The sequence below is a fragment of the Typopeltis vanoorti genome, chromosome 2 (genome assembly GCF_054136105.1).
Source record: "Typopeltis vanoorti isolate ZY-2024b chromosome 2, IOZ_Tvanoo_1.0, whole genome shotgun sequence".
NCBI classification, from domain to species: Eukaryota; Metazoa; Arthropoda; class Arachnida; order Uropygi; family Thelyphonidae; genus Typopeltis; species Typopeltis vanoorti.
In genome coordinates, this window is record NC_143550.1 from 19,342,599 (window position 1) to 19,355,866 (window position 13,268).

Genomic DNA, 13,268 nt, shown 5'->3' on the forward strand with positions numbered 1-13,268 from the left:
AAGGCTAGAGAACATGAAACAATTCTTGATGTGGAAGAAATTGGTCCAAGTATATGAAAGGATGAATTTGAACAGGCACTATATTTATTGCCAGCTAACAAGGTACCAGGCGTTGATAACATCCCCTCAGAATTAATAAAATATTCAGGAAACATAACTAAGTCATACCTTTTCAAGATAATAAAGGATATACATGAAATGGAGATCATTCCCAAAGACTTTAGAGAAGGCTATATCATACCCATTCCTAAAGTGAGTAATGCAAACAACTGTGAAAATCATCGAACAATACGCTTAATGTTTTAAAATACTACTAAAAATTATACAAAAAAAACTAACAAAGAAGGCTGAAGAGTATATTGACAATGACCAGTTTGGATTCAGGAAACAACAGGGAACAAGAGAAAGCCTTTGATAGTATTGACTGGAACCAAATGTTTCTAAAAATAATTTCTAAGGTAAATTGGAAAGATGGAAGGCTTATATTTAATCTTTTAAAAGCACCAATAAGCTCTAATAGAAACAGCCAGCAATAAAACAAAACTGCAACAGTGAATATGTAGAGGTGTAAGACATGGTTGCTCTCTTTCACCCATACTGTTTAATCTCTACACTGATGATGCAATAAATAAATTGAAAGAACTAATAGAAACGGGAATTAAGATAAATGGAATATTGAAATTAACTGGCTATGAATTGCGGATGACATAGCAGTTATAGCTGATAATGAAGACAAACTGAAATCCACACTGACAAAGATAGAGGAAATTTTAACAGTAGAGCCTAAAAATTAATTATAAGAAAACAAAACTATTAATTACAAGTAAACTAAATTCAATGAAAATAAACCTGGAAATAAATAATAACCCATACAACAAGTATCCTCCTTTGAATATCTTGGAAGTCTTATCACGGAAGATGGAAAAACCGATCAGATATTAAAGCACGAATAATCTTGGCAAAAAAGCATTCTACAATAGAAGAAACATTTATATCAGTACAGGACTTAGCATCCTGCTCAAAAACAGGATAGTGAAAACATACATATGGAGCATTGCACTATATGGTTGTGAGGCCTGGATGCTACAAAAACAGGACATCAAAAAGTTGGAGGCATTTGAACTTTGGTGCTGGAGAATGATGATGAAAATTAGTTGGACAGAAAGAAAAAGTAATGAAGAAGTTCTAAATATAGTTCATGAAGAGCAGTTACTAATGAACCACATCAATAAGAGAAGAAAAAGCCTAATTGGACACCACTGAGGCATGGGAGACTGATTACAGAAATAATGGAGGGAAATGTAGAAGGAAAGATGCCATAAGGCAGACCAGGAATTTCATATAAAAATAACATAATGATGCTAACCAGTGCTAAAAGTTATAAAGAGATAAAAAGGTCACAAGACAGGATGTTATGACGTGCTGCTATAACTAACCAATCTCTGGACTGTGTGCACCAGACATAATCAACATTATTCTAATAGTATCCAAATATTATTTCAATTTTAATGGACACTTTGCATCCACGTATTTACTGGCACGTAAACACGTCAGGTGGTTATGGTGGTTAATATACAAGGAGTGTTCAAAAAAAGACCGAACTTTTAACTAGCATGCCAAACGGCACAGAGAGCACGTTGCAGCTATCGAGTGCAGCTAGTGGCAGGTTTTGATAACAAACTGCCAGACTGATGCCCATAGCAGAAGAGGTCGAGTTACATCCACTGAAGTGAGCACATGCATAAGCTGTTTGTTTAATAAGTGACAACGAAAGAGCTTGAACAACATGTGTGAAATTTTGCTGCAAACTTGGTAAAAATTTTACAGAGACATTTCAATTGCTTAACTAAGCATATCGGGAGGACAGTATGAGCCAATCGCAGTGCTATAAGTGGTTTAAGCATCAATGGATGAGTTGGTCAAAGATCAAAGTGATGTCGGTTGTGTTTTTTTAATGGAAAAGCATTGTCCAATATGAATTTGTACAACATGGTCAGATGGTAAACAAAGAGTTGTACCAGAAAGTTTTAGCATGTTTGAGGGATGCTGTGTGTGTGCAGGAAAAGGCCTGAATTGTGGGAAAATCAGAATTGGATGTTGCACCGAGACAATGCGTTGTCATGGTGCAACATCAAACATCTGTTGTGCCCCATCCACCCTATTCTCTGGACTTAGCAGAAGCAGCCTTTTTCCTGTTTCCCAAACTTAAAACCACTTTGAAAGGGCCAAAACATAGAGGAGATTCAGGAAAATGCAATAAGAGAACTGCAAGCCATCACAGAAAGTGCGTTCCAGGAAGCATTCCAACAATGGAAGAAATGCTGGGAACGGTCTATCGCCAGTAGAGGGGGACTACTTTGAAGGGGACAGTGCTTAGAATGTTATAAAATAAGCAATAGTCTTTACAGCAAAAGTTCGTTCTTTTTTTTAAAAAAAAAATGCTTTGTATAATGCTATATACTATGTAATATACAATATTAGGCTACTTAAAATTCTAACATTGCAATTTGTATATATGAGGTGACAAAAAATGCCATTACACAATACAAGCATGACATCTTCAAACAAGTAGCCTCAAATTTATATATTTAGAGAACCAAATTCAATTGTCTTTTACAAGAGCATAAGATAATAGACAATAATTATGACACACCTAGAAAGCAAACACTCCACTTTTAAAGTGGATTTTTGTGTTTGTTGTTTTCTTATAAAAGAGATTAAAACTTTAATATATTATACAAATATTACTAAACCTAATAATTAGTGTGGTGAATGCATGTGTTACTTACAGAAAAGAGAATATTCTTCTTATCTTGGTTAACAGCCCGAGGATCAGGAATAGCTTCAGTGTGTTTTATAACAGACACAGATTCACCTTTAAAATGCAAACAAGCAAACAATTTAATATTGATTACACCTTAATATTGCTGAGAGTAAACGGGTACCTGATCAGAGTACATTTTCTAAAACTATAGTTAATGCAACTCCACATATTAATTATATGTCAACTCTCACTACAGCCAACACATGGGACCACAGGAATGGTTTGTTTAAGTGGGTAATTTACTATAGCGAATTAGGATAAAGCTGTGTCTATGAGGGATTTGGTTGGTACTTCTTTGGTAGTTTATTATAATAGTATTTGCTATAATGAGAGATGACTGTATTTCTATGGAATAACAAACTTAAAGGAATACCATATTTAGCATGCTTTAAATTTCCAAGATTAAAATTACATACGTTTCCAATCAATATAATACATATGTATCATTTAAAGAAGTGAAATGCAGAGAATTAATACAGCTTTATTACATCCAGATATGTTCTGAAAATGTAACAGCACACAAATATCACTATTTGCATCATACAGTAATGTACAATTACACCCTCCGTCCAAAAAGAAAAACCAAACTTTTCGAAAATAGAAGAAACTAGTGGCACCACCTGTTGTATCTTTTTGTTATTGAAAGCGGCAACCTTCATTAGTGTTGTGTCAACTGTTTATGACATTTGTTTCATTAGAAGCCAAGTTATAGTGCCAAAAGTGACTGTGTTTTGACGAACGGTCAGTCATCATGATATTCAGGCCTTACGCGATGAATTCTCTCTCTATCAATCGCTTCAAAACTTCGAGATAAAACTCACCATTGACCGTTTGGCCAGGCGGAACGAATTCTTTGTGGATAATGCCCTTGGAATCGCAGAAACAAATCAGCATTGTCTTTACTTTTGACTTCTCCAAATGACTTTTATTCGGATGCCCCTCTTCTGGTGGTCTCCACTTAGCACTCTGGCGCTTTGTTTCGGGCTGATACTCAAAACACCACGTTTTGTCACCAGTAACGATCATTTCAAGGAAGTTTGATTCCTTACGAGCAGTTTTAATGAGGTCCTTGCATTGTTCAATTCGATACATTTTTTTGGTTGTCGGTCAGCTCATGGGGAACATATCGCGAATTCAATTTACGAAGGTCCAAACTCTTGGTTAAAATGTTATGTACAGTTGATTTTGGAATTCCAAATTCATCTTCAATCAATCAATCTCACGGACGATTTTGGGTTTTCTTTGATGAAATCATGCACTTTTTGGAAGTCAACTTCACTCAGTCCAGTTTTTGGACGGCCTGGCTTTTCGTCATCCCCAGCTGTCTCACGACCACTTTGAAATTGCTTACACCACTTGTAAACTTGAGTACGGGATAAGCATTCATCACCGTATTCAAAGAGTTTCGGTAAAACCTTTACCAAGTTTAACACAAAAGTCAATCGCAGCTCTCTGAAACTCATTTTCCGATCATTCGTCAAAACACACTGTCACTCTTGGCATTATAACTCTACTTCTAATGAAAAAAATGTCATAAACAGTTGACACAATACTAATGAAGGTTGCTGCTTTCAACAACAAAAAGATACAACAGGTGGAACCACTAGTTTCTTCTATTTTCGAAAAGTTCGGTTTCTTTTTGGACAGAGGGTATAGAAAAAATATATATACATATATATAGATATATGTTAAAAATACCAAGCAATTTTAAACCTGGTTTTACTCCATTTCCCAAGTAAGCAAACATATAGATATATATATATATAAAGCAAGATGTGCTTCATATCACATACAGTGATCTTTTCTCCCCTTCTCAATAGCTACTGATGACCGAGATGGGTTAAAATCTATAGCCACAATAAAAAGATGTGTGAAAAGACATGCAGGAATCACTAAAAAATATTTCATACAAAATACAGTCAACCATCTTGAGGACAAACACAAGCAATTTATTTTGCAGGGATGGGTCCCCCCCCACGGACGTATGATACAGCCAGGGGAAAAAAATGATTATAACAACCTATGAACTAATAAAGTTCATGTCTTAGCTATTATCATACTCAAAAACTTACTTCTTTCAAGATGCAAAAGTCACAAACATACTCCTGTATAGAGTAATATTACACATCAGTAAGTGCATATCTAATTTTCAAGTGAAGCTATAGTTTTGGAATTACAGCTGAAGCAACTAATGCCAGTGTTGAGGCAAGTATTATGTCTGTTAATCAATCTTACTCACATTCTCTGGCCAATTTGTTGCATTGTCAGATGAACATATGATATAGCCTTGATGATGTTCCATTGAAGAACACACAAGTAGAAATAAGGAAGTTGTTATGCCTCTTTATAAGGCCTCTTTATACGTCCGCATCTGGATTACTATGCTTAGGTCTCGTCAGGATGAGGAGGCAGTGGAGAAGATTCAGAAGTAAGCAACCAAGTTGGTGAGTGGTCTGTGGAATGTTCCCTATGAAGATAGATTGAGGGCATGTGGATTGCAAAAGTTGGTTGATAGGAGGAAAAGAGAGGATATGACAGAAACATTTAAGTTGTTTAAAGGGTTTTATAGAATTGATGCAGGAGAAAATGTTTCAGCACTTGGCTAAAGGGTCTATAACAAGAAGTCATCCCTGAAAGTTGAATAAAAGGTGTGGTTAGTAGGGGTGTGAGGACTAGATTTTTTGCTTCATGAGTTGTGAATGAGGGGAATGGGTTGCCAGAGTTAGTTATGAGTGCTTTGTCTGTTAATGGATTCAAGGAAATGTATGACAGTGTGGATAGTTTGGGTTTCCCACAGTGACTTTGGATTCCATGGATATGCCTGAACAATAAAATAATAATTCTGATCAAGGCAGGATGGCCAGTATGCCAAATTAGCAAAGATGACATGAGCAGGTTACTTGAGAGACTCTGGTAAGAAGGCGGCAATGTATCCTTTCTAGATGGCAGGAAGACAGTTTCCAAGCTAGTTTAAAAGAAGCATATATACAGAATTTATAAAGAATCCATGCTATTTGTTCTGAGGTTCATTCCAGAAAGTCAAGTTCAATTGTCTTTTCCTTGAAACATATGAGATGCTATGAAATCATCCAACCTCTGAATGAATCAGATTGCATACCAACATCCAAGTTTTGAGAAGGGATCAGCATTAATTGTTCATTATTGTGATTCGTGTTTTGAATGTAGTTAATTGTCTATCTCCCTGACAATGTCCAAGTAACAGTAGATGAAATATATTTTTGAATAAAATTCTATATAATTTGTTACATGTGAAAGTTAATTTAATATGTCTAGTGCACATGTTCCATTAAAACTATTAATAAAGATAATAGTTATGAATTTTTCATTAACAAATGAAAGATTAATGAAAGATTAATCTTTCAATAATCTTTCATTTAACTAAATTAATTTTTAATTTAGTTAAAACATTTGCTCACCTGTCAAAATGGACTGGTCAACCCTCAAAGTTGTGGAAAAAATTTTAATTAACCTGAGGTCTGCTGGAATTTTGTCCCCAACTAAAAGTAAAGTTAAGATACATATAATACAACCCAGCATAATTTGTATTACTGAATTAAAATTTCATGAATTTAAAAATAAGTCAACTCTTGATTATCTGATTTTATAATAACAATGACAAATTACTTTAATAATTTAACTTGATTAAAATGACTAAATATTATAAATCTGTTGATTTATTATAAATCATAATAATTAACTAAACATCTCTATAACCAGAATGCCAGATGACTATCCATCCTGTTCAATTTCAATGGTAGTTTATTATGTAGTAATATTTATCAAATGCTTTATCAAAATCCAGAAGAAAAAAAAAAAAATCACTATATAAGCATCTCCTTTGTCCAATACATTAATCAGCCTATTATAAAAATACACTATCTGTTCAGGCATATTCAGACCCCTTCTCATCTCAACTCTCACTCTGAGGTAAAATGCATCAATGTGGTCCACCAACTTAGTCCACCCTTTGCACCTATAACAGCCTTCAAATATCTGAGAAAGATTTCCAACTGGATTTTGGTGCACTGTTGCAGTAATTCCTATTCATTCTTCCAGAAGAGCATTTGTAAGAGCATTGGTAAGGTCAGTCACTGATGTTGGGGACAATTTGCCATAGCTCACAACTGGTGTTCCAATTCAATACACATGTATGGGGACAGGGCTTTGCAGGTCAAGTCAAGTTCTTCAACACCTATCTTGTCAAACCATTGACAAGATAGGTGTCAGACCTCACTACTTTGTAACAGGGCATTATGTTGATACTAAAAAGGACCTCACCGATCTGTTGCCATAAAGTTGCACAAAAATGTCTAGAATGTCATAGGTTGCAGTGTGAAGATTTTCCCACCACTGGAACAAGGGGATCAGCACAAATCATGAAAAACAGTCCCAGTGCCTCCTAAACCAAACTGTATAACAGGCACATCACATTCAGGCAAATAGCATTCTACTGGCATCTGTCAAACCCCAACTCTTCCATCAGATTGCCAGATGGTAAGGTATGATTCAACACTCCAGAGAGTGCCCTTCCACTGCTGTAGACCCCAATGGCAGTGAACTTTATACCACTCCATCCAATGCTTGCACTACTCTTGCTGATGTTAGGGTTGTATGCAGCTGTGTGACCATGGAAACAGATGTTCTTCTCCAGACAAATACTTTTTGATGCTGGCATTGCTTACAGAGGCATTTTGGAAGTAGTAAGTACTTCAATTGAGGCCAGGTAATTTTTTTCAATCCAGGTGCTTCAGAACTCAGTAGTCCCACTCTGTAATGTTTTGTGGCCTACCAGGTTGTGATTGTGCTATCATTGCTCTTAGGCATTTCCTACCTCACAATAACATCACTTACAGTTAACTGGGGTGGCTGTAGCCAGGTAGAAATTTCCCAAACTGAATTGTTGCACGGTAGCATCCAATGACAGTGCCATGTCAAAAGTCACTGAGCTCTTCAGTACAACCTATTTTATTATTAATGTTTGTCTATGAAGACTGCAACACACTGTGCTTCCTTTTATACCTGTATGATAATATGATATGGCCAGCCTAGCTGGCTGAGTGGTTAGTGTATCTGATCACCAGCTGAAACTACGAATTCGAATCCTGCTGTGGGCGAGGATGTTTGTGATTGTCTTTGAAATTACTAGTGGTGGTCAGCAGTAGATGGCGTTGGTGTAGTTGCAGTCAGTGGGTGGATTGAGTGGCAAAGACAGAGTCGTAGAGCAGGTGCCCTCCCTCGATGATTCTTTGGACTCCCTGGAGGTGTCTAATAATAATAATAATAATCCATGGTAGTGAATGTATATACGAGGGGGGGGGGGCGGATGAAAAGTTCTGATAAACACCTAAAACAAAAACTATATTAAAGAAACTGATATAACCACAAAAAAAAAACATATCTTAAAACTCTTTAACCCCCATGTTTCATCAAATTGTAATAATTTGTTCTTTTCCTTTTAGGATATATAAGAAGACACAGAGATGCGGGTTGTCATCAAGTTTTTCGTGCTGCAAGAAAAGTCCACAATTGAGATTCATCAAACGTTGTGTGAGACTTTAGGGGGCTGTGCCTCAGTATAATCCAACAGTTGCCAGATGAGTGGCCAAATTTAAAACTGGGCATCCTGAGACAACAGATACCTCCAAGTGAGGAAATGCCTTCTGCAGCAATCACACATGGAAACATCTATGCAGTGCATGCCATTATCCTTGATTTTAGATTAATACCAGCCTAAAACAATGCAAAGACTCTGGGGGATATCCAGGGAATGAGTTGGAGTCATCATCTGCCAACATCTGAACATACATGCAGAAGCTCTCAGCAAAGTGAGTCCTCAAAATGTTTGAATGCCGACCAAAAGAGAGAACATATGCCATCATCTCAAGGGATTTAGAGTCATTTTGAGAAATCAGTGCAAATATTTTGGTTCGTATTGACTGTTGATGAAGCATGGCCTCATCACTATGACCAAACAACAGTCCACTGAGTCAAGACACAAAGATTCTCCACAGCCAAAGAAGTTCCGAAAATAAAAGTCAGCAGGGAAGGTTCTTGCCATTGTCCTTTGGATATGGATGTGTAATCCTTATCAAGCACCTCAAAAAAGGTTACTGTTATAGCAGCAGTTTATTCAACAGCTCTGAAGGAATTGAAGGAGGTACTGAAAGAAAAACGCCATTGGAAACTGAGCAGAGGTGAATAAATTAAAGACTTAATTCTGTATGTTAGTCAAGTAAATATTAGTTTAATATCCAACATTTCATTGGCTGATATCTGCCAGCATTTTCAAAGGAATACACTGGTAAGCAATAGAAAGTATTGCAAAGACAACAAAATGAAACCCAATACATCATCTCTATAACAATTCCATTTGTTAGTGCCATATCCAGAAAATTAGCTCTTCTTCTAAAACCATATAATATCAGAGTAACCTTCAAACCTACTGAGACCATTCAAAAGTTTATAAGATCCCCGAAAGATAGCCATCCTTTATATAATTTTTAGAATTGTCGGTTAGTTTCCTAGTTTTTGTTACTTTCTACAAATACTCTGGAGTTTATAGCATACCTTGTCCTTGCGGTATTAATTACATCGGACAGACATCTAGAAGTTTTGATACAAGAAAGAAAGAACACATAGGCTATGTAAGGAATAACAGACAGGACATATCAGGCCTTTCTTCACACTTCGCCTCTACCAACCATAATAGTGAATGGGATACGAGTCATATGCCCTACATAGAAGACAACTACCATTCCAGAACATTTACAGTCGCCCGTTCAACAGGTAACTTAAATAAGAATCAAGGCCTAATCTTACCAGATATATGGAAAACTCTAATCAGATCATTTAATCAAAAAGAAATTTGGTTAAATTTCAAAAATAAAACAAAATTTTCATGAAAATTACATTAAATATCTCAACAAATAAAACATTGTGCTTGCGACACGCGTATTATATCATTGTATCATGCACAGTGATAACTATATAATTTTTAGAATTGTCGGTTAGTTTCCTAGTTTTTGTTACTTTCTATTGCTTACCAAGTGTATTCCTTTGAAAATGCTGACAGATATCAGTCAGTGAAACGTTGGATATTAAACTAATATTTACTTGACTAACATACAGAATTAAGTCTTTTAATTTATTAATACTAGTAGTCAAGAAAAAGGTCATAATATGAGCAGAGGTGTGTTGCTTTTGAAGGAAAACACACCTGCTCACGAAACCCAACAGACAATACATAACTTAGGCTTTCAAAGTTCTGCCTCACCCACCCTATTCACCAGATTTGGCCCCCATCTGACTATTTCCTATTCCCAAATTTAAAGAAACACTTGAAAAAACAAAATTTACGACAGATGATGAAGTCATATCTACAATTGAAGACTGGTTTGTGCATCAAGGAAAAGACTTTTTCTCAGAGGATTACAAATGATGGAGCAGCATTGTAACAAGTGTGCAACACTTCGTGAGGAATACGTAGAATAATGTGTAAGTTATGTGGTTCTACCTCGATACTTTTATGGTGATTATCACAACTTTTCAGCACACCCTCGCAGTCATATCCACTACTACAAAGGGGGGGTGTCCAGTTATTTTTGATCAGATAGTGTATAACCAAGTTAGTGAAGCAAGATCTCTCCTTAATAAACCTTAACCAGATCATAGGGAAGAGACTGTGACAAAAAAAAGATAGGGAAAATGGCATTGCAAGTGGGCAAAAATTATGCTAATATGAACCAGATGGCATGCGACTATGAAATAATTCAGAGTCAATGATAAACAAAGTCATTCGATGATGTTTATTTTGCTCAGTTCGCAAAATAATGCGATATAAAAGATGCATCACATAGAGCTGACATTTTGCAATAAGCTGTTAAGCTCCTTGCAAAATGATCAATGGAGGCAATGCTCAATGTGTTTGGCCTTTTGTGCAGGACCAACAGTTGATACCACTATACAGCATTGTCTACAGCAGAACGCAACTGATCTGCCAAAAGGTTTCACACATGATGTGCAATTTTATCTTTCAAATCTGTCAAGTGAAGAATTTTGTTCTTATACACTATGCTTTTGAGATAACCCCAAAGCCAAAAGTCACAGAGATTAAAGGTCTCGTGAATGTGGTGGCCATTTCATATAAAATGAGCAAATAATTACTCTATCCTGTGTGAAATGTTGACAATAATTGTTGAACTTCACATCCTATGTGGGGAGGTGCTCCATCTTGCATCAACACTGTTGTGTTCAGGCATCCTCTTTGCTAAAGCATGGTTGAGGGATGACAAAACTGCTCAACATGTCCTGATAATGCATAGCCATGACCAGGATTGGTTTGATGGATTTCTTCAAAAAAAAAAAAAAACAGCCAAGTTCATTATCTGCCTGATAATGAACTTGGCTGTAAATGCTATCCATACTGTGACCTTTAGTAGAGATGTAAGGGAACTTGATGAAACGCATGGGGATTCACTGTAGCCCAATGCAGACGTTTTGAGTGTTTACTGTTCCACAAACATGAAATGCACTTCACTCCATAGGATGTCCCAATGCCAATCCCTGTCCATCTCTATGCATGTCAGAAATGTCAACACAAATGTTACTCAGACAATGGCATTGTAAAAATAATCATTATTAAAATTCTGAATATTTTTACGTATTGTTTATGTTAGTATGTTTATTAGTTTTGCTTTCATAACACGCATTGTCGGCACTTGCGATGTGCCCGTTATGGAAATTGTTTTGTTAAAAGTTATATGCAAAGCATTTAAAAATTTATGTACTTACCGGATTTGAATAATTGTGTTACTTTAAACAAATTTTATTGCAATTTAAAATTATCAAAAGTTGTGTTTTATGAGGACATTCTCTTATCGCTAACGGAGACAAAGTGTCAGCCATTATACAGCACTTACTTTCTCGCTTGCCATGGAGTGCACATGCTCGCCGAAAGGTTTGATGTGTGATTGACAGCTGACAAGGAAAGCGTTTGGTATCTGAGTAATGCCTGTAAACAAGAGAGCGTTCGGAAGGAATTTAGAACATAAGCTGGCAGATATTTAGGTTCGGAGGAACTAAATTTTTTTATGCGAGAGTCGGAGGAAAATTAATAGTATATTCTGAAAAAGGAATCGTGGAACTATTAAGTTTTAATGTGGAATAAGTATGTGGATAAATAAAAGAAAATATTGCTATATGCGTTTTAAACGGAATATTAGAGGAAACACTAATTGAAAGATTAATAGTAGATTCCGAAAAGGGAATCGTAGAACTGCAAGTTTTTTTTATTGGAAGATTTAAGACTGTCAATAAGCATTTAGTGAATAAAAGAAGAATTTGCTATTTATGTTCTAAAGGAATGTTCGAGAAAACTCTGATTAGGAATTTTGATCTGTATTAAGGACGTCAGATCTGACTATTATTTCTACTGAAGAAAAGAGACAGAATTAAGTCAGGAAGAATTAATGTGTGTTACATAAGTGATGAGAAAGGATCCTGTAAAAATGAAGAATAGAGTCGCATATCTTCGGAAAAGGGCCTTGACAGAGAAAGAAACTGGCTATGAACATTTTGTGATTGTGCAAACAAAGTGTTTAGTATAGTCTTAAGTGTAAGTTTATTTTAAAAAGGCCTTGGATCCAATTAATTTGTAGTTAGTTATGTAAAGTTGTTTGAAGTGTATATATATTGTTTTCGTTTTATTAAATGTGTTTATTTTGTATTTTGGTCTTGAGTCAGTGATTATTTGGATTCTGAAAGAGTTAAGATCATTGCACCAATTGGAGTGAACCCTTGTGCATATAATAATATATAGGTACACTCGGAAATAAAAAAAAATAATAATTGTTAGAAACAGAGATAATTCTCTATGGTAGGATCAATAATATTATGATAATATTTATGAATAATCTCCTCAATATAAAAATCCACCAATTATTAACAGCATCTCCTGTTTGCAACTCTTGGCTGTGGATGAGTTTATATGGGTGGCATTACAATGCTTTATGCAATGTTCTCCATACTGTTGTGTATGGAATATCTAATTGTCTTCTACAGAATGCCCTGCATGAACCTACAGCATTCTCACATTTGACTGCTCAGCAACTGTAGTTGCAACATCTTTAGTCATTTGCAGAATTTCAGATTTATGCCCTGTTCCTGGTTGGGCTCAAAATGCCTGTCTCTTCAAATTGACATGACCATGTATCACACTGCATTTGGTGTGACTGGGCCTTTTCACATTGTCTTTAGGCATCTGTACTCACGAAGTGCTGTTGCTGCAGCATTTTCCCCATTCCAATATACTTCACAAGCAAAGCATGTTCAGGCAAAGTGAGATCCATCGTGCAAGTTGAATGGACGACTGTATAGAGTTAGTCTTGCTCCTGAATTTATACTGCCTTACAACTTGTGATATGCA

The 13,268-nt window shown here is 35.9% G+C and overlaps 1 protein-coding gene across 1 annotated transcript in view; it reads right to left on the reverse strand.

Annotated features, from left to right (window-relative positions):
* Positions 1 to 13,268, reverse strand: part of LOC150108860 (calcium-transporting ATPase sarcoplasmic/endoplasmic reticulum type-like) — a 263,322-nt gene that overhangs the window by 164,163 nt on the left and 85,891 nt on the right. The window contains exons 7-8 of the mRNA XM_090410430.1: positions 6,262 to 6,342; positions 2,790 to 2,875 (exon numbers count right to left, since the gene is read on the reverse strand). Of these exons, the coding sequence (XP_090266556.1) occupies positions 2,790 to 2,875; positions 6,262 to 6,342 (167 nt within the window). The remainder of the gene's footprint in view (positions 1 to 2,789; positions 2,876 to 6,261; positions 6,343 to 13,268) is intronic.